This window comes from Leptopilina heterotoma, unplaced genomic scaffold, assembly GCF_015476425.1.
Source record: "Leptopilina heterotoma isolate Lh14 unplaced genomic scaffold, ASM1547642v1 Lhet_570, whole genome shotgun sequence".
Taxonomy (NCBI): domain Eukaryota; kingdom Metazoa; phylum Arthropoda; class Insecta; order Hymenoptera; family Figitidae; genus Leptopilina; species Leptopilina heterotoma.
This window is the reverse complement of record NW_025111128.1, coordinates 615,278-636,184: the sequence shown is the minus strand read 5'-3', so window position 1 is coordinate 636,184 and position 20,907 is coordinate 615,278. Positions and strand designations below refer to the sequence as shown.

General features: G+C 29.7%; 1 protein-coding gene across 1 annotated transcript in view; it reads right to left on the bottom strand.

Moving 5' to 3' along the window:
- LOC122508806 overlaps positions 1-20,907 on the bottom strand; it is a 333,590-nt gene that overhangs the window by 199,071 nt on the left and 113,612 nt on the right. Inside the window, exon 3 of the mRNA XM_043622366.1 lies at positions 1,983-2,298. Within this exon, the coding sequence (XP_043478301.1) occupies positions 1,983-2,180 (198 nt within the window). The 5' untranslated portion in view covers positions 2,181-2,298. The remainder of the gene's footprint in view (positions 1-1,982; positions 2,299-20,907) is intronic.

Sequence of the window (20,907 nt, the reverse complement as noted above, 5' to 3'; positions counted from 1 at the left end):
CGAATAAGAAATGTTGTAATCTCCCATAAGTATGAAATAAAATTAAGTATCGAAGCAATAAACCTTACTTACCTTGCGGTTATTTTTAATAATATACAAAAATTAAGTATATCTTTAAATATTTTACAAAATTTTTAAGCACAAGCACATGAAATTGATGAAAACAATATTAATTTCCTTTACAAAATAATAAATATAATTAAATACATAAACAACGATAAATAAAACAAGTGAAGTTTTTAACAAAATACCAAGGTTTGGTTTGTTGGTTACATTAATTACCATGTTATTAAATATAAAAAGAACTTTGGATACAGGAAAAAGGTGCAAAAATTTGCAATACATTTAAAGCAGTACAGTGGTATAATAAAAATTCTATTTCAATGATGTGGAACGACGGGGAACTTTGAAACACAAAAAGGTACTATTTTTTTTAACATAGATACATTAAAATAAATTTTCGTTTTACTTAAGTATAAAGCTCCATAAATTTGTGAATAGTACTTGAATGGACATAAATTATTTTTAAAATCAATTATTAAATAATATAAACATGAGAATACAATGAGAAACGTATAAATAAATAAGTTTTTATAAGTATGCGTTCGATATTGTCAGAATTAATTTTCAACTTTTGGAATTTTTTTAAGTTTTTTTTTTAATGAAATAAAAAAAAACATCAATATTAACTACTCCAACTCATATAAAAATTGGTTCTATATTATATTTATTTGTTTCATGACCTTGAATTTTGGCACTTTGTTTAATCTTTCAGACTACTGTGGCAGTGCATATATATTTTTATGTGAAGTGAAATATAGAAAAACAATACATAATAATAATATTGTTTACATGATTTTAATGAAAATTTTAATTATTAAGTTTCATTAAAATTATTTAAAAATGTATTTTTACTGCGAATTTAAATTTGATGTTATCACAATTTTGACATCATCCAAAACTTTCTATAATTTTAAATTTTTTAATTCTATAATTTATTTTTAATTAAATTCGGATTTATTAATAGAAATTGAATAATGCTAGAAAAAGATATTTTTGAAAATTATCTTCATTGGATGAAGAAATTGAAAAAATAAGTTTTGGAAAATAAAAAATGAGAAAATAAGATTTATGGGGTCTTGTAATTTTTTTAGCCCTAAAATCGGAAGATTTTAAAAAAATTTTTGCTCATAAGTTTTAAAATATAATTGATCAAAAGTTTTTACATGTCATTGTGTATGTTAAGAAGTTTTAAAAAAAGGATTTCAGATTGAAAAAAATATATATACCTTCCTTCTACAGAGGGCGCTTTGTCTACTACATAATTACTACATAATTTCAAAATAGATGACTTAATACAGGACCTATCTCGAAACACTCAGAAACATAAAAAATTAAGAAAATGGCAAGCTTTTAAATCTAGTAATCTGAATAAACACTATTTTTTAACATAAATGATACACAAAAAATGTAATTTTTAACATTGGTAGTAAATCAGAGGTTTAGGTTCTATATTAAGTCGTCCATTTTGAAATAAAATTTGATTTTTTAATTTTAGAGGATTCTGCTATGAGCTACAATGACAACCAGTAATTTTTGCCAGTGGCCAAAGCGCACTCTGTAGAAGGAAGGTATAAATATTTTTTCCAATCTGAAATCCTTTTTTTAAAACTTCTTAACATACACAATGACATGTAAAAACTTTTGATAAATTATATTTAAAAACTTATGAGCAAAATTTTTTTTTTAAACTTTTGATTTTAATACCTGAAAAAGTTACAAGACCCCTTATGGAAAAACTAGACTACAATCCTTTTGTTATATAATAGTATAATAATAATATAGTATAATATAATAGTATTCTGTACATACAAAATACTTACGCGGGGAAATGTATAACTATAAATAAATAAATATTTATTTAGAATTTTAAGTAGAATTTCCGTAAAGAATATAAAAGGGGAAGAAATTATAATTTTTACCTCGAGCATGGCATCATTGTCCCACAAAATAGTGCCATGATGATGACCGCTGCTTCTCGCACGTTTGTGAGTGTGAGCCAAGGGCGGAGGTTGCGGTGGTAATCTCACTGGACCAAGACCTTCAATTGGAGCCGGTCGATGTGCAGGACTTTCGAGCTTTTCTCTTGTTAGTTCGTGCAAATTCGGCAACGAACCCATCTCAACTTCCGATTTCGATATCACACTTTCCCAAAAGCCATTCTGTTCCTTTAATTTAAATCTTTCACTTCATCCTTTTCTTTCAATACCGCATTTTCTTCTTCGATTGCAAGCATCCCTAGAATAAAGCAAACAGAATTAATTAATAAATAAAAAGTAAAAATAATCAAAATAAATAAAAATATTCACGGGAATAAAGGCAGACAATTTCGTTACGCTGATTTTTGTTTCGGTCTCGGAGCGCCCTCGACCTCCACTCGTGTCACAAAAATCACCATAAATAAATGTCTGCCTTTATCCCCTTGTTGCTTAATATACTATTTCTAGATACAAAATAAAAAAAAATTTCGATTCCATTTTGACATGTGAAAATAAAAATGAAGCGTATCAATTTCCAAAATGAAAACTATAATTTTAATAATTAATAAATAATGAATCGAAAAATTAACTATTTAGGGTCATTTGGAGTAAATGTAAACGGAATATCTATTCTTCCCAAAAAACATTAGTTTTTTTTGTTAAAAGGTAAAACGGACGGATTTCTTTTGCATGAACTTGTTACTAGAGTTCCCTAGAAAAATGTTATGAGGTACAAAAAAATATTGATGTACCTGGATCGCCTAAAACTGACTGTTTACATTTACCCCGAGATTTTGAAATTTTCCTGAAATTCGGGGTAAATGTAAACACCACTGTAGTTAAGCGAGGTTTAAGAAACAAGTTATTTCAAGTATACTACTGTTTTAAGGGATGGAAAAACTGAAAAAAAATTCTTCGTAAATGTATAGTAAATTAACCAGTTGACTGATAATGTATTATTTAAAATAAACAATCAACCATTAAAAAATTAGTAATGTAACAACTTAAATAACTTGAACAAATTTTAATAGATTTTCATTTAACTTGGTAAAAAGAAGTTTTTTTTATTTTGCTGAATAAGAATCTAAAATCGAATTTTTAAATTTCAAAATGGTGGATCCAATATGGTGGTCAAACACAAAATATTGTTAAAAATTGATCAAATTTCCTTGAATCTGGCTACTCGGGGGTTTTTGAGGTCGCTGAATACGAATTTGAAGTCAAATTTTAAATTTTCAAAATGGTGGATGAACCTAAAAATATTTTTAAAAATTGATCAAATTTTCAAAAAAAAATTTTTTATAACATTTTTTTCAAACAGGACCTAATTTTTTGTTAGGGTATTAATAAGGACGAAATACATATTTTTGTTTGATTTTTAAATTTATTTTTATGCAAAGGCGAGACAAAATACTGAAACAGTAAAACTTTGATTTTCAATCTTTTTTGCATTAAAAAATAACTTACAGTATGGCATTGCCAATTGTCAAAATAAATTATTGGCAATACTCACATCATCTTGTAGGTGAGCTGAGGTAAAAATATTGACGTCGTACTTATTTTTAAATTTGTAAATTTAGCTGAAACATCTACTGTTTACATTTACCCCTTGTTTACATTTGCCCCAAATGACCCTATTTGCTTTTCACAAATTTCGTAATAAAATTTACCGTTTAACATTCAGTGTATTTTACTCTTAAAGAGTAAAATGAGAAAAACTCACTGAGAAATTAAATTCAATTTATTTTCCTTTTAATAAAAATTTGTTTTATCAATTATTCCATCCAGCTCTCTTACTGAAATAAATTTCTCTCTCTTTCTCTCTCTCTCTCTCACTCAATTTATTAATAATTCAAAAATAAGAAGAAAAAAATATTCCAATAATCTAAAAAATGCAATTAAAATCAAGTACCAAATATGAATTAAAAAGTCGATAAAAAAATATATCGCCTATAACCAATAATTTTTATACAATACACCTTCAATCTTTTTCTCCTTATTTTTTCCACTCTGAGAATTGGTTTTCGTATAATGTTTATAGATAAATTTTTCATATGTTTCTCATTTTTTAAGTAAAAAAATATATTTTATTTAGACAATTTAATAAAAAATAATATTTAATTAGGTATTATTTATTATAAATAGTAAGTGTTGCGCACAGTGGGCCAGGATTGTTGATTTCTGTCCAAAAACCATTATTTAAAAAAAACTAGATATTTACGAATAACAAGTATGCTACCTACAGTTTTTAGGGTCGCTGATTACCAATCTGAAGTCAGATTTCAAAAATTCAAAATGGCGGATCCAATATGGCGGACATAAATTTTTTTATATAAATCAATTTTAATGAAGCATAAATATCTAAACGTTTTTTGGGTCGCTGATTACGAATCTGAAGTCAGATTTCAAAAATTCAAAATGGCGGATCCAAAATGGCGGACATACAATTTTTAAAATTAATCGATTTTATGAAACTTTGTATCTAGGGGTTTTTTAGGTCGCTGATTACGAATCTGATGTAAGAATTCAAGTGGATTTTAGATTGGGTGAGATTCGCCTACAATTTTTGGCTTGGGGGTTTTTAAGTTTGGTGATTACAAAACTAGTGTCTATACAATTCAGAAAATTAAAAAAATTCCTGATATTAGTCTACAAAAATAAAACGTACTGTAGTTTCCAGGATCTACCACGAGGAAGTTATAGATAAAGATCCCGTTTTGTATTTTTTTTTAGATTTTAAAATTTTTTTTAGTTTTTTTGGTTTTTTTACACCTGATGTTTACTTATAGGTATATATTTTATCGTGTGGGTATATCAGGTGCGCATGTAGTCCTATTGGAGAATCTGCTTTTATTTCCATGGATCAAGTAAACACTCCATTTCATATCTAAATCTGATTTCAGAAACACAGTGCTCATTTTTACATTTTTAAAATCTGACAACAGATTCGTAATCAGCAACCCGAAAAACCTCTACATACCTATGTTTCATTGAAATTGATTAATTTAAAAAATTTTTATGACCGCCATTTTGATTTTTTTAAATCTGACATCAGATTCGTAATCAGCGACCCAAAAAACCATAGAGTTATTAGAATAGAGTGCGCAAGCGACCAAAATGTTCCTTAGGCGCATTGACGGAGACAGCCATACGAAAAGTAGACCCTTTTTTTTTCTTTCTCTAATAACTCATGCGCGATAGTTAAACAGCTGATGCATCAAACCAACTGATGCTTGCTTGCTGGCAATTATATTTTTCTTTTATTTACGTGAAAAAAGAATAAAAAATTTAAAAACATTTTTAGCAGGAAAAATGGTATTTTATGTTAAGTTTACCTGCTTTCAATTTATACTCATCGCCTAAGAATGACTCTCACGGTAAAAGGTATAACTCGCGCACTCTATTCTAATAACTCTATGCAAAAAACCCATAGATACCAATGTTTAATTCAAATTTATTGATTTTAAAATTTTTATGTCCGCCATATTGGATCCGCCATTTTGAATTTTTGGAATCTGACATCAGATTCGTAATCAGCGACACAAAAAAATAATTTATTTATTTTTAAATATATTAAGTATTTCAATCAAAAACATTTTATTATTTTATATTAAATGTTAAACTTTAAATAGTTCTAGAAGACACAATTTTTTATTATTTAACAAATCCTTTTTGCAATAAATTCCTTATTTACTATCAAACTAGCAGAACTACGAGCGCGCGATATTTCTGTTTCTGTCTTATGATAATCAAGACCTTATTTTATTGTGTGTATATAAAAATGTGACTAAGACATAATGATCCGTTTTTTTCTTCTTCTGAAATATTGGAAAAAGATTAGGGGAGACTGGGGTAAACCCGCTCACAGGGTAAACCCGCTCACTAGCGATTTTACGCTATGAACTCAACTTAAGATGGAGATATTGGTACTGTGAATAGTACTTAACATTCAACTTATATTAACGAACTTTTGTTTAGTTTCATGAATTCAACACAGAATCAGAGACGATCAAATGTTTTTAGAGGTGTCAGAAAAAAAACGTATTTTGGATTTTTAAGTTTTTCGATAATTATTTTTGAGTCTTAATTTATCTGGGAAATTTTTTTTGTTGCTATTGGATGTCCTTCATCAAAGTACATATATAGTTTTGTCTTATTTTAAAAAGATTTAATTAAATTTATTCTGAAATGTGAGGAATACACTCGGGGTAAAGTCGCTCACGTGAAGTCGGGGTAAAGCCGCTCACTTAGTTTTAAATTTAAAATTTAGAATAAAATAATTTCACGTATTATATTTCAACAATAACACAATTTATGACTTATTAAAACTAAAATATTGTAACTACATTTCACTTTCTCTTAATAAAATATAACACTATTTAAATCCATAGTTGTAATTCATGAAATCTATGTTCATTATTTATTAAACCAATTTTTTGTTTATAGAATTGTTTACATAACTCATAAATTATCAATAATAAATCATATTTAAGACGGAAATAAGACGAACTTTAATATTTAAAAAATAAAACTGTTCCGTCTTGAAAAGATAAAGTGAGCGGGTTTACCCTGGAAAATTGTGATTTCGAAATTTGGTATATGTTTATTAAAAAGTTTCTCTAAGTAAAACTAAAAAAAATAAATCAAAAACTATTTTGTTTATAAAACGTTAAGGCAATTACAGATTTTCTCAAGATAATAGAAAGGTTTTTTCGCAAATAGAATTAATATTATCAATTTGTTGAAATTAGTACCACATGGAGTTTTGTGGGAATTGCGTACATTTTCAAACATCACTCACCACAAAGTGCTTAACATTAAGAAATTAATAAAACAGTTTTTAATACGAGACAGATATATAATGGTTAAATATCTGTTAAAAAAGTGTCATTAGGTACCTGTGAGAGTTGCAATAAATTAATTTGTAAAAAAAATTCATGTTTTATACAGTATATTGAACAGCTGTTTAAACATCTAGAAACATTGCAAACAATTTTCTACTCAAAACTAAATGTAAACAAGTCATACCAAGCATTTGCAACACGACTAAAGAAATACTGTGTTGCCAGACGTTTCAAAGTACCAAGCAAGTCAATTAATTAATTAATTACAAAATAATGGTTTTTGCTTTGATTAGTTCAGTCAAGCGATAGAAAAACTTTATATACATTAATTATACATCAGCAGAATTATTTTATTAAAGTATTCTTCCTTCTTTGTCAAAACATTGACCTCGAGATTTATTGATAGTCATGATATAAGTCGAGGTATAAGCCGTTCATAAACCACGAGGACAATTTTTTTTTTTTGTTGACCCTCCCCCCATCCAATATGGAACACAAATTTTTACTTTATGCAATTGACCTTAATTTTGTCACTCGGTGGTTTTTAGGGACGCTGATTTCGAGTTTGATGTAAGTTTTCATAAATTTAAAATGGTGTATTCAATATGGCAGAATTTATTTTAAATTTATGCAATTGACCTTAATTCTGTTACTCGAGAGTTCTAATACCAGTCAGTTAGATGTAAATGTCATAGGAGCGCTCACTGACAATTATTTTAGCACTTGCGTCGATTCACGACCAGCGAGCGTGTATAGAACATTTTTTTAAATTTCTCTTTCCCATATTATATTAGTCATTTGAAATTTTGAAAACAAACATCGTATTCGTAATCAGCGACCCTAAAAACCACCGAGTGACAAAATTAAGATTAATTGCATAAAGTAAACATTCTGTTCCATATTAGATCCGCCATTTTGATTTATGGAAAACTAAAATCGAATTCGTCATCAGCAACCACAAAAATTCCCGATTGACAAAATTAAGGTCAATTGCATAAATTTTAAAAAATTCTGTTCTATATATTAAATCCGCTATCTTGAATTTCTGAAAAATAACATTAAATTAGTACAGTCAACTCTATGAATAGTGCCGCAAAATTGCACAGCGTTTACGACTTTTCTTGGAACTGTAGTACCCCCACTGTTTGTATATTTCTCTCTTAGGGGAAACTCGAAATTCAGAAGCCGTGCTAGAGTCGCTAAAGTGGGGATAGAGCTCGAGCGAGAAATAGGAGAAGTGGCACTATTGATAGCGGCACTATTGCTAGAGTTGACTGTAATCAGCGACCCCAAAAGCCTTCGAGTAGGAAAACTTAGGCGAATTTAATTACATTTTGGTATTTTAAAAAATAGTGACCACCCCTTTCAAAGTTTCCTTCATATTTTAAGCCATATTTGGTCCGCCATCTTTAAATTTTACATTCTAATTTACTTTTTTTAAAAGTATACAATTTTTGTGCCTCTATGGATGACAATTGAATATTATTCACGCATGTTTAACTCCTTAGCAGTGTAGTCAAAATAAAGTTTTCGTGTCACAACTGTGCTAAATTTTTTTATTTCTTTTAAGGGGACATTCCAGTTCAAAATGTCAAAAAAATCGATTTTTTTTCTTTTTATTTTCGGATTTCTTATAGTGTCAAGAATATTCTCCTAAAATATTATTGCAAAATTCTAAGTAAAACAAAAGTTATACATCCTTATTCTTCGCCATGTCAAAGATGTTTTTGTATGCGGATAAGCAATCGAATGATTTAAATGCTATCTCATTTGCATTTTTTAAAAAAGACAAACAAAAATGTATTTGGTGTTGCTGATCATAAATTAGATATCAAATTTTCAAAATTCAAAATAGCGGATCCAACATGGCGTAAAAGAAATTTTTTTTATTTTAATTGTTTTTTCGTCCACCATATTGCATCCGACATTTTTAATTTAAAAAAAATTATGTCATATTCGTAATCAGCGACCCCAAAATCCCCCCGTAACGATTTTCAAGCAAATCCAATGATTTTAAAAAAAGAATGTCTGCCATATTGGATCCGCCATTTTGAATTTTAAAAATCTGATTCAATATTCGTAGTTAGCGACCTCGAAAACCCCCGTATAACGATTTTCAAGCAAATCCTATGATTTTTTAAAAAAAATTTCGAAACTTATGAACAAAAATTTTAAATGCGTTTTTCTCAAAATGTCTTTTTTTGATGTGGTAAGAGTGATATCTCGAGTTCTTCTGAAGCGATTTTAAAAAATTGCTTTTGATTCAGCGTCATCATGCTTATAAGTGGAACCTCAAAAACTGGAAAGTTTCCAACTCTCTTTATTTTATAAGAGAAATTATGAATAAAAACACCTTTTTTTGCATATTTTGGGGAAAAAGTACTCTAAAAAAAGGGGGGGAAGAAAATTCCACTTTTTTGAGGTTCCACACCTAAAGAAATATCTAACGAAGAGAATGTCACTTCGTTTTTGGTTTTATCTGTTATAGAAAGTTTGGAATCGATCTTACCACCGAAAATGGGCATTTTCGAAAATGGCGTATATCGCCACCATTTTGAAATACAAATGAAAAATTTTTTTTACAAATTCTTAAATAAATTATTTATTACATGTAAAAGAAATTTTTTAAATAAATGTCATAGTTATTTTAATAATATATACTAAAAAAGCCTTCTTTTTGCCTGTTTTGAACTGGAATGTCCCCTTAATACCAGATATCATTATATTTTATGTTTTTGGGGTTACTGAATCCAAATATTTGGATGGGTAAATGGGTAAAAAAATAACTAAACTTGAAAAAATGAAATTGCTTTTCTGTTTTTAAAATTAAAACCGCTATATTTAATTTTTGTTTTAAACGAAATTCTTTTTTTTCACACCGGAATCGAAAAGAGCACACTCAATACCTATAAGAAACATACTTGCGGTATAAAATATAATCCGTTTTATTCATAAAAGTATAGGTTGAATTTGCGCAAAGAATTTTATTGTTTCAGGCGTTAATGGGTTAATCATTAAAATAATATTATAATATTTGGGGAGAGTGGGACAAACCGTCCAGATGTCAATATCTCCGAAATGGCGAGATTGTCAAAACTGTTGTTTAGAATTTCAAAACAACCATGTGTAGTGTACCTTATTTTTAAACTAACATTTATTCTCAAAATGAGCGTATGGGACAAACAGCAATAATTTCAATAAGTTAAAATTTGACTGGTTCCCTTCTTAAATTATTCCTTCATGTAAATAGTAATTTTTTCTATAATTTTTGAAATACCAGATTTTCTGTCTTAGTAGTTAAGACGTGCAATGCAGATATCAAATTTTCTTGCACTTTATTTCTTCTTTTCTTGACGTTTCGAGGAACCATGGCTACTTTTTTCGTAATTCGATGACGTTGTCGCAAAAGGTTCAATTGGTGCACTAGTATCTTTATATAAAAAAAGTTTGCAATTTTATAATCAAGTCAGTCGAAATATAAAACAAATGAACTAAAAAGAGTTACCGACAGATTAGCTCAGTCGGATAAATGCCTCGCTCGGCGGACGCTTAGGACCAAGGGTACTTGGTTCGCGCCCATTAGCCTGGGATTTTTCCGGCACGTGAGATAATCTGTGCGGGAGATTTGAACGTCGAGGACTTGGTTGTGTAATATTCGAGACTTCGAATTTATACATCCAAGACTCGGCGTCGATAAATCGGCTGTACTCAGTTAAGGTTTTCCGTAGTTTCCCTTGACTATGGCTAGAGAGGGCCATGTGAATACGAGTACTTCTAATAAAAGCCGGCTACGGACCGCAAATAGGGGGTATTGGGAATCTGGGGAAAATTGGAGAATATTTAGGGGTTGTCGTATATGTAAAAACCCAAATAGGGTATACATGAAGAACAATAAAAAAAAAAAAAACTAAAAAGAGTTGTAAAAATAAAAAGGTTTTTTTATTCTAAGTAAATTAAAATTTTCTTCACTTATATTGAATTCTTATTTCCCTAAAAATTCATGTCGGGAAACATGTTTTTTTATAATTTTCTCATTACCAGGAATTTGCGGTTTTCATTAATTTATCGATAATTTAACTGTTAGATTTCATTAGTTCTTTAGAAAAATGAAAAGAGCCCATTTAGTCGGTCATTTGCAAAAAAAATCCTTATTTTAAAAATGGAGGTGTAATTATGTAATTGTCGAAATGAAAATTTGAATATTGCATCATTTTTTTTATAATAAAGACTGTCAAAAAAATTTAAATAAGATTAATATCTATTCCTTTTTTTCAAATAACACAATAAAATTGTACCTAATCATTAATCTTGTAAAAATATTATATTAAACAACAAGGGTATAAAGGCAGCCATTTGTTTACGGTGATTTTTGTGACACGAGTCGAGGTCGAGGACGCCCCGAGACCTCCACTCGTGTCACAAAAATCATCGTTAACAAATTGGCTGCCTTTATTCCCGTATTACTTACGATATTTTTTATTCCTAATGCACAAAAGTGTCGATTTCAGATAGCAGACGACAGGGAGTAAAAGTCATTCACTTGTTCGACTTGTATGAAAATAGCGGCCTTTTTACCTTGGGCAAAAAAATCATGGGACCAGCTGTTTTTTTGCCCTTGGAAAAAAATCGCAATTTTCATACAATCGAACAAATAAATGACTTTACTCCCTGTCGTCAGTTATCTAAAAGCGCCATTTTTGTGCATGTGGAATAAAAAAAGTTTTCATGGAAATTAAGAAAAGTGAGACTTTTTTCAACAGACTTTAAAAAATTTCCACTTTTTCGTCTTTTCCTTCAAACTTTAAACATAAAAATAACACAATTTTTAGCAAAAACCGCAAGTTAGTTTGATTTTGATAATGCGAAAAGTAACTATAAACAAATTTAAAAAAAATTTTTTGAATCATTTTTTAAGACATAATTAAATATTTGAAATCTATGTATAATAAAAATCTTTCTAAATAGTTGATATGTTGTAAAATTGAATTGAAAAATAATTAATTTTTTAAAAGTATTTTGCTATTATTTTAAAAAATTAATTTTTAAGGGGACATTCCAGTTCAAAACAGGCAAAAAGAAGGATCCCAGTGGGAAATTTCCAACCGGCGCGGATCCTCGCCTGTACCGACGCCGGAGTAGTGGTACTGGCTGGGAACCGCCTGCCTACCGCCCGAGAACTGGTATTCTACCAAAAGATGACTTGGCCAGGAGCTGGCTGGCCATCCGTCTCGGAACTGGCATTCTACCGCCCGGTAACCGGCCGCGAAGAGCCGTTCCGTGTATAATTCAACCGGCTGGGACCCGGCACTGTACCGACTGCGGATCTTTCATTTCGTAGCCAGATGTGCGCTGGCAATGCTGGCATTCTACCGCCTGACAACCGGCTCGGATCAAAATAATAATTTCAACAAATATCAATAAAAAAATAATAATTAATTGCAAAAGATAAATACTGATAACAATTCATTGATAGTTCACTTTACACATTTTTTTATACACTTAACGGTATTTTTTTATATTCACATTTGAAAAATCCTAACGCTTGGGGGTACGAACCTACGCCTAACCGAATATTTACACACCGAAATCACGCACGCTAACCACTATGCTACGCTCGCATGGAACTCTCAAACCTTAAATGCTTTCAAGTCTCACTAGCTAAAATGAAAATTGTAAAATTACTACGCGGCAATAAACAATTTTCAAATACGGACTGATGTTATACCGGTATTTATGAATATTTTAATATTTCGTTTAAAAAGGAACTTGTTAAAATTGTTATTTTATTATTATATTTTTTAATATTTTATTACGTAATTATTAATAATTGAATGAAATTTGAATGCACAACACATTTTTTTAATTATTTAATTTGCAGAAAAGTGTCAATAAATAATTACTTAATATATTGTTTAAATTAAAAAGAGATTATTAATTAATTAACAATAAATAAATTAATTAATAATCTGTTTTTTATATATTTATTTAATGTGTTATTTATTGTAGGTATTATTATATATTGAACACATTTTCTTTCAAGTTAATATTATTATTTATTAAAAATTATTTATTTAATTGCACATTAATAAAGTTGGATTTTTATAAATATAATGAAAAAATTAAGTTTCTCATATTCTTCCTTTGCATCAATACAATTAATTTATTTATTGGTTAAATAATAATAATAATAATAATAATATTATAATAAATGCAATTAGTTATTGTAATAATTAATTAGCTATGATATATATATATAATAAAATAAATTTATGATTATACTGATAATGTGAACTATAACAATAAATGACGAGATCCGCAGTCGGATCCGCCCCACCACCGAGCCATTACAGACCTAACATCCGTCATTCTTCCGACGCCCGTAGAAGAATGAAATCCGCAGGCGGAACAAATCCAGTACCACGCCAGTACTGACGAAAGTAGAAAGGCGGATCCAAAATTCTGAGCCTAATCTGTTCCGCGCCGGTTGAATTTTGGGATCCGAATCGGTACAAAACATCGGTACTGGCGGTCCGCACGGGCGCGGATCCCAGGCGGTTGTAAACTCCGACATTCGTCCGACTTTTCCTCCTGGGATTTTTTAGTATATATTATTAAAATAACTATGAGATTTATTTAAAAAATGTCTTTTACATGTAATAAATAATTTATTTAAGAATTTGTAAAAAAAAATTTTTCATTTGTATTTCAAAATGGCGGCGATATACGCCATTTTCGAAAATGTCCATTTTCGGTGGTAAGATCGATTCCAAACTTTCTATAACAGATAAAACCAAAAACGAAGTGACATTCTCTTCGTTAGATATTTCTTTAGGTGTGGAACATCAAAAAAGTGGAATTTTCTTCCCCCCCTTTTTTTAGAATACTTTTTCCCCAAAATATGCAAAAAAAGGTGTTTTTATTCATAATTTCTCTTATAAAATAAAGAGAGTTGGAAACTTTCCAGTTTTTGAGGTTCCACTTATAAGCATGATGACGCTGAATCAAAAGCAATTTTTTAAAATCGCTTCAGAAGAACTCGAGATATCACTCTTACCACATCAAAAAAAGACATTTTGAGAAAAACGCATTTAAAATTTTTGTTCATAAGTTTCGAAATTTTTTTTAAAAAATCATAGGATTTGCTTGAAAATCGTTATACGGGGGTTTTCGAAGTCGCTAACTACGAATATTGAATCAGATTTTTAAAATTCAAAATGGCGGATCCAATATGGCAGACATTCTTTTTTTAAAATCATTGGATTTGCTTGAAAATCGTTACGGGGGGATTTTGGGGTCGCTGATTACGAATATGACATAATTTTTTTTAAATTAAAAATGTCGGATGCAATATGGTGGACGAAAAAACAATTAAAATAAAAAAAATTTCTTTTACGCCATGTTGGATCCGCTATTTTGAATTTTGAAAATTTGATATCTAATTTATGATCAGCAACACCAAATACATTTTTGTTTGTCTTTTTTAAAAAATGCAAATGAGATAGCATTTAAATCATTCGATTGCTTATCCGCATACAAAAACATCTTTGACATGGCGAAGAATAAGGATGTATAACTTTTGTTTTACTTAGAATTTTGCAATAATATTTTAGGAGAGTATTCTTGACACTATAAGAAATCCGAAAATAAAAAGAAAAAAAATCGATTTTTTTGACATTTTGAACTGGAATGTCCCCTTAAAGAATAAAAAGTCTTTAAAGGCCAATTTAAACATGAAAATTAGTTTCTAATTTTTAAAAATTAAATATTTTTAGTATTTTTAATTTATATTTCCAAAAATCTAAATACCTACAAAAATAATATTTTAGAATTATTTTTAGAATTTTGGAATAAAAATTTATAGGGGAGAGTCTCCAGTTGTGAGACAGGTTTTATTTTTGACCCGTAATTTGTAAACGGGTAAACGAAATTGTAAATAAAATACACCGTTCGAAAGGTAACAGAAATACGCAACTTTTATTAAAAGAAAGTATAGTGTTTCGATAAACTCAAAAAATTTTACGATACATTTTCCGAGCACATCGCTTTTTTCAAAAAAAAAAAATGTCTCCAGTTGTGAGACACTTATTAAAAATTGCTAAAATTTAATAAGTTTGACATAAAACGTTATATTTCGTAGAAATAATGAAATATATTAATAATATATATTATTATATATTAAATAATAATATTTATTCGCCAAAATATGACTATCAAATAAACACAATTTAATAGCTTCAACAAGAGCATTAAAATTGATTTCTTCTGAATCAATTGACTTTTTTCCACTTGACATGCCCAAAAATACTAGAAAAAAATGAAAACAACATTTAAATAGTATGCCTGCAAAGTCGTATTTTTTATGCTGCCCAGATGGGTGTTGACACCGTCTCACAACTGGTGAAAAACAGTTTATATATTCGCTTCGGCGTACACGAAAAAGTTGGCTCATATAAAAAGAAATGTTTTTATATAAACCAATCGTCTTTTTAATATTACATGTTAAAAAAAATTGACTGTCTCACAACTGGAGGTGTCTCACAACTAGAGACTCTCCCCTATTTAAAATTTTAATTGACATTCATCAAAAAATTAATAAGATTTTTTTTAATTAGGTATACAAAAACTCTTTTAAAGAAAACATTTAAAATTTGGTAAAATCTTTTACAAATAATAGAATTTTTATTAAAAAATATTAATAAAAATGATCAAATTTTTGTAGAATTTTAATTATGAACAGGACCATAATTTCTCAAAAAATTCAATGAGTCCAAAAAGTAAATATCCATAAATTTTTATTTACATTGGGGTAAGGCTTTCTGAAGTGTACTCATGATTTGCGAAGGGTATTTTAATTTCATTGAAACACTATATTTTAAAAGTAAGTGAGATAATTAAGTAAATTTTCTTTACAGCATTTTATTCTATGTAAAATGTGGAACTATTACTAAAAAAAATTTCTGGGTCCGCATTTTATTTACAAAATAAAGCTATATTTTTGTTAAGCGCCATATTATTCGCCATTTTGAATTTAATTTTTATTAAAATTTTCGAAATTATGTATAAAATGCTTAATAAATAAAGCATTAACTAACAAATTGAAACCAATTCAACGCATGTACCACGGCAGTGCAACTGCCCGCGAAACTGCACGCTCCATATCTTTTTTACAGCGCGAACAGGCTTAAAAAAACATCGGTACACTTCAGAAAGCCTTGCCCATTGTTCGAAGATAATTGAATCTTAAATAACTATACGAATTAGTTTTTTAAAATATTTGCGATTGTTTACAACTGGAGGCGGGGTGGGAGTCAAAAATTGATGAAAAATTGTCCATTTGGTTTATGGAACAACGATAAAATTTATACCTCTCACTCATACCTCGTTCTCGATCTCCCTTTCTTTTACTCCTTAATCTATCTGTGAGTAAAAAAAGAAAAATAATTAGCCAATAAGGAAATAAGACGCCCATTTCGTATTTTGGCTTGAAAGTAAAATTCCCCACTTTTCCTTCCCCCATCAAATTCTGTTCCTCTCTTTCTACCTGACACGGAAAATGGAGAAAACATGATACCCCCTTCTAAGCCCAAAAAGTAGGCATTACTTTCTTAACTATTCGTCACTCTTTCGCTCCTACTCTAAACTAAAAGGAGAGACAATACCTCCCTTCCTCTCTTTCTCTCTCACTGTGAACAGAATATATAAGGAAAGACTAACTTAATATATATAGATATAATAATAATATTCGCCTCTCTTTCACTCCTACTCTAAACTAAAAGGACATGCGATACTTCCCTCTCTTTCTCTCTATCAACCTTTCTCTCTCACTGCGGGCAGAATATACATTCTGTGGACAGACTGACTGAAAGAAAGAATTCGAAGATTATTATAGTTAATACTGTGGATAAATTCTTTTGTGCATATTTGAAAGTTAAAAAATTGTATTTTTGGCCAAAATTTGACGATCCTGGCCCACTGTGTTGCGTAGCAATTTATTGTATTGTAATATTATACTAGCAGAGCTACGCGCGCGATATTTCTGCTTTTGTCTTATGATACTTAAGATCTTATTACATTGTGTGTATATAAAAATGTGACTAAGACTTTAAGATGTTTTTTTCTTCTTCTGAAATATTAGAAAAAGATTACAAATTTTTTTGAAGAATATTAAAAACATAAAACACGAAAACCAATAATTAAATTTAACACACTGAGCAGTTTCACGACATAAATATAATAATATTTTTTTATTTTTATAATTATTTCCTTAAATTTTTAGTTTACTGGAAAACTGTATTATTTCAAGAATTCGTTATAAGCGAAAAAAATTTGAAAGTCGGATATAAAACATACTTTTTTAAACTTGTATAAACTATGCTATATTGTAAATATATTGAACAGCTCTTTAAACGTCTGGCAACATTGCACATAAAAATAATGGTTTCTGTTTCGATTAGTTTAGTCAAGTGATAAAAAAACTTTATACAAATTCATTATACATTAGATGAATTATTTTATTGAAGTATACTTCCTTCTTTGTCAACAGATTGACACCGTGATTTATTGATAGTCATGATATAGGCCGAGGTATAAGTTTAGGGGCCGTCCACAAACCACGAGGACAATTTTTCACCAATTTTTGACTCCCCCCATCCAATATGAAACAAAAATTTTACTTTATGCAATTGACCTTAATTTTGTTACTCGGAAGTTCTAATACCAGTCAGGTAGGTGTAAATGTCCTAGGAACGCTCACTGACAATTGACTTCTGTTTTAACTTTTGCGCCGACTCACAACCAGCGAGCGTGAATAGAAAATTTCTTTAATTTCTCTTCCCCATATTATAATAGCCATTTTTTAATTTTTGAAAGCAAACATAGTATTCGTAATCAGCGACCATAAAAACCACCGAGTGACAAAATTAAGATCAGCGTAATCAACATTTAAAAAGGCGATCGAAAGATTTCAAAGTTTACGGATTTAACATTTTTTCGTTGGCCATTTTGGAGCCGCTATTTTAAATTTTTTAATTTTGACTAAAGATTTGGATTTAGAAACCTCAAAATCCCCCAAATCAGCATTGTCAGCGACCCTAAAAACTTTAGGTTATTCATTGATATTCATATTTCATTTATTACAGAGATTTCTCTTTTAGATGGTCGTGGCTGCCTTTATACCCTTGTTGCTTAATATATTAATTGATAATGGTTGGAGGGGCTTGTCGGTAAATAGTAAAGAGAAAATTTTTATGTTGGGATATGCTGATGACTAATGTCCTCCTGTCGGACTCCCCTGTGGAATTGGCTAAGTAATTTAAGACACTCGATTCGTATTGTAAGGAAAACCGTCTTATTGTTAACACGGATAAGACTAAAATAGTTGTATTTACAAGATCTGGAAACGCTTCTGCGAATAGATTTACATCCTTCGCGTTTGGAGATAATAAATGTATAAAAGTGGTCAAAGAATATAAATAATTGGGTGTTCCATTTTCAAATCATGGCTCTTTCTCCTCGGCAGCAAGCGGGCAATAAGTTCGGCTAAAGCTGTAATTGAGGGAATTTTGAGTACCATCCATTCCTTGGGGCGGACTCTTTTAATACTTATTAGAAGCTTTTAAAGAGCTTGGCTCTCAGTGCCTTATTCTATAGTCCAAATTTAGGAAATAAATTATCTGGATAATATAGAGAGTGTTCAGCTTGCCTTTCTAAAGAGACTACTATTTTTACCTATAATTACTCCGAATTACGCCGTTAGGCTGGAGACAGGTGCCCTTCATGTAGCTTATAAAGTCTTGTCAATAACATTAAACTGGATTTTTGAAATTTCACTTATGAACAATTCAAGGTATCCCAGATTGTGTTTTGACAGGCTTTGTGCGCTGGAACTAAGGAATTCGGGAGGTAGACTTAATTGGTTTTCAAATTTAAGACTATTTTTTGCAGGGTATGAGTTGTTAAATTTGTGGGGTTACATTTCTTTGGACTCTGTGGGTGGGATGAAGAGGGCCATTTTTGAGTAAGGGAGATTGGGGAATTGTGGGCCACACTTTTTTTAAGCTCAATATCTTACATACAAAATTTCTTTTTTTAAATTTTTCGTGTCTGTAGGAGGGATAAACTAACATATATCATAGTACGTTTCCCAAAATTATCACTTATCTTAAAGAAATTTCAGTTTTACCAAAGAGTGCGATTTTATGATTTTTAAAAATGTTGGGGAATTGTGGGCCACTGCCTAAATTAAGTTCAAAATAAAAAATAACGATAAAATACATTTAATAAATGGTTAGAAATATTATAAATGTTTAATAATTAGTTTAAAATTAGAAAAGAAAAAGTAAGAAAATGAAATTAATCGGAATCACAATTTGGACAAGTAAAATAGACTCCATTAATTACAAATTTTTAAGTGAACAGCTTTATCGCATGAATCGAATTGTTTTTGTTAAATCACTATAGCTATAAGTGATTTTAAAAATATGTACCTGCTTTGTGCAATTAAATCGACAAAAACAAGCAATAAATACTTCCCTAAAAAAAGTGACCCACAATTCCCCAAATGCTTCATTTTACAAAAAGCTTTATACTATTTATTTATTTTAATTGAATGCAAAATTTCTTTTTGGAATCAAAGTACTAATGCCACACAATAATTAAAAAAATATTTTCCATAATTTATTCTTGAAAATCCTTGTACCCAGTGAGAAATTTCTCACCGGTCCAATATCGGTCCAATATTGGGAGCCAAGAGACCGATCATCGGTCCAATAAAGGCTCCCAATATTGGACCAATATGGGCTGATGCTTGGGATGTAACGGCATCGCCAATCATCGGTTGTCAATATTGGTCTAATATTGGCCGAATATTGGCAACCAAGAGAAAAAAATTTTTTTAAATAAATTTTTTTTAATTAAATAATTATAATAAAAAATTAATGTTTATAATTTTTGTTTAATATATTTATTTGTTTAATTACTTATTTTTAATAATTCATGTAAATAATAAATAATTTATTATTTATAAATTATAATTATTTAAAAATGCAGCAGCTATTAGGAAATAGCATTCTGCAAAAAAATTCTATCATTGAAAAATCAATGATAGGCGAGAGAAATCCGCGTCTGTAAATAGATTCGCAGATGATAGACAAGAGATATCCGCGTCATTAAACGGATTCGCAGATATACTCTGGTCTCGCGACGAATCTCTCGATACTTATATACACTGGAGTCGCCGTGTCAGTTGCGAGAACGGTTACAGCGTCCCTCTTTCGGCAGAGATAAGAATTGTCACGTAAACTGCGGGTATAATAAGGCCGTCGGTAAAGCGATTTAGCAGTTTACGTGACAATTCTTATCTCTGCCGCAAGAGGGACGCTGTAACCGTTCTCGCAACTGACACGGCGACTCCAGTGTATATAAGTATCGAGAGATTCGTCGCGAGACCAGAGTATATCTGCGAATCCGTTTAATGACGCGGATATCTCTTGTCTATCATCTGCGAATCTATTTAAAGACGCGGATTTCTCTCGCCTATCATTGATTTTTCAATGATAGAATTTTTTTGCAGAATGCTATTTTCTAATAGCTGCTGCATTTTTAAATAATTATAATTTATAAATAATAAATTATTTATTATTTACATGAATTATTAAAAACAAAATAATTAAACAAATAAATATATTAAACAAAAATTATAAACATTAATTTTTTATTATTATTATTTAATTAAAAAAAATTTATTTAAAAAAATTTTTTTCTCTTGGTTGCCAATATTCGGCCAATATTAGACCAATATTGACAACCGATGATTGGCGATGCCGTTACATCCCAAGCATCAGCCCATATTGGTCCAATATTGGGAGTCAATCGGCGCCCAGCACGGCAACCAATATTGGACCGATATTGGACCGATTAAAGTCTATTGGCAATTTCTCACTGGGTAAAAATAATAAAAACATAAAGGCCCAAAATAAATATTTGAATGCAATTTTTCAGGTGATTTTTGTTTATGGTTTATAGGT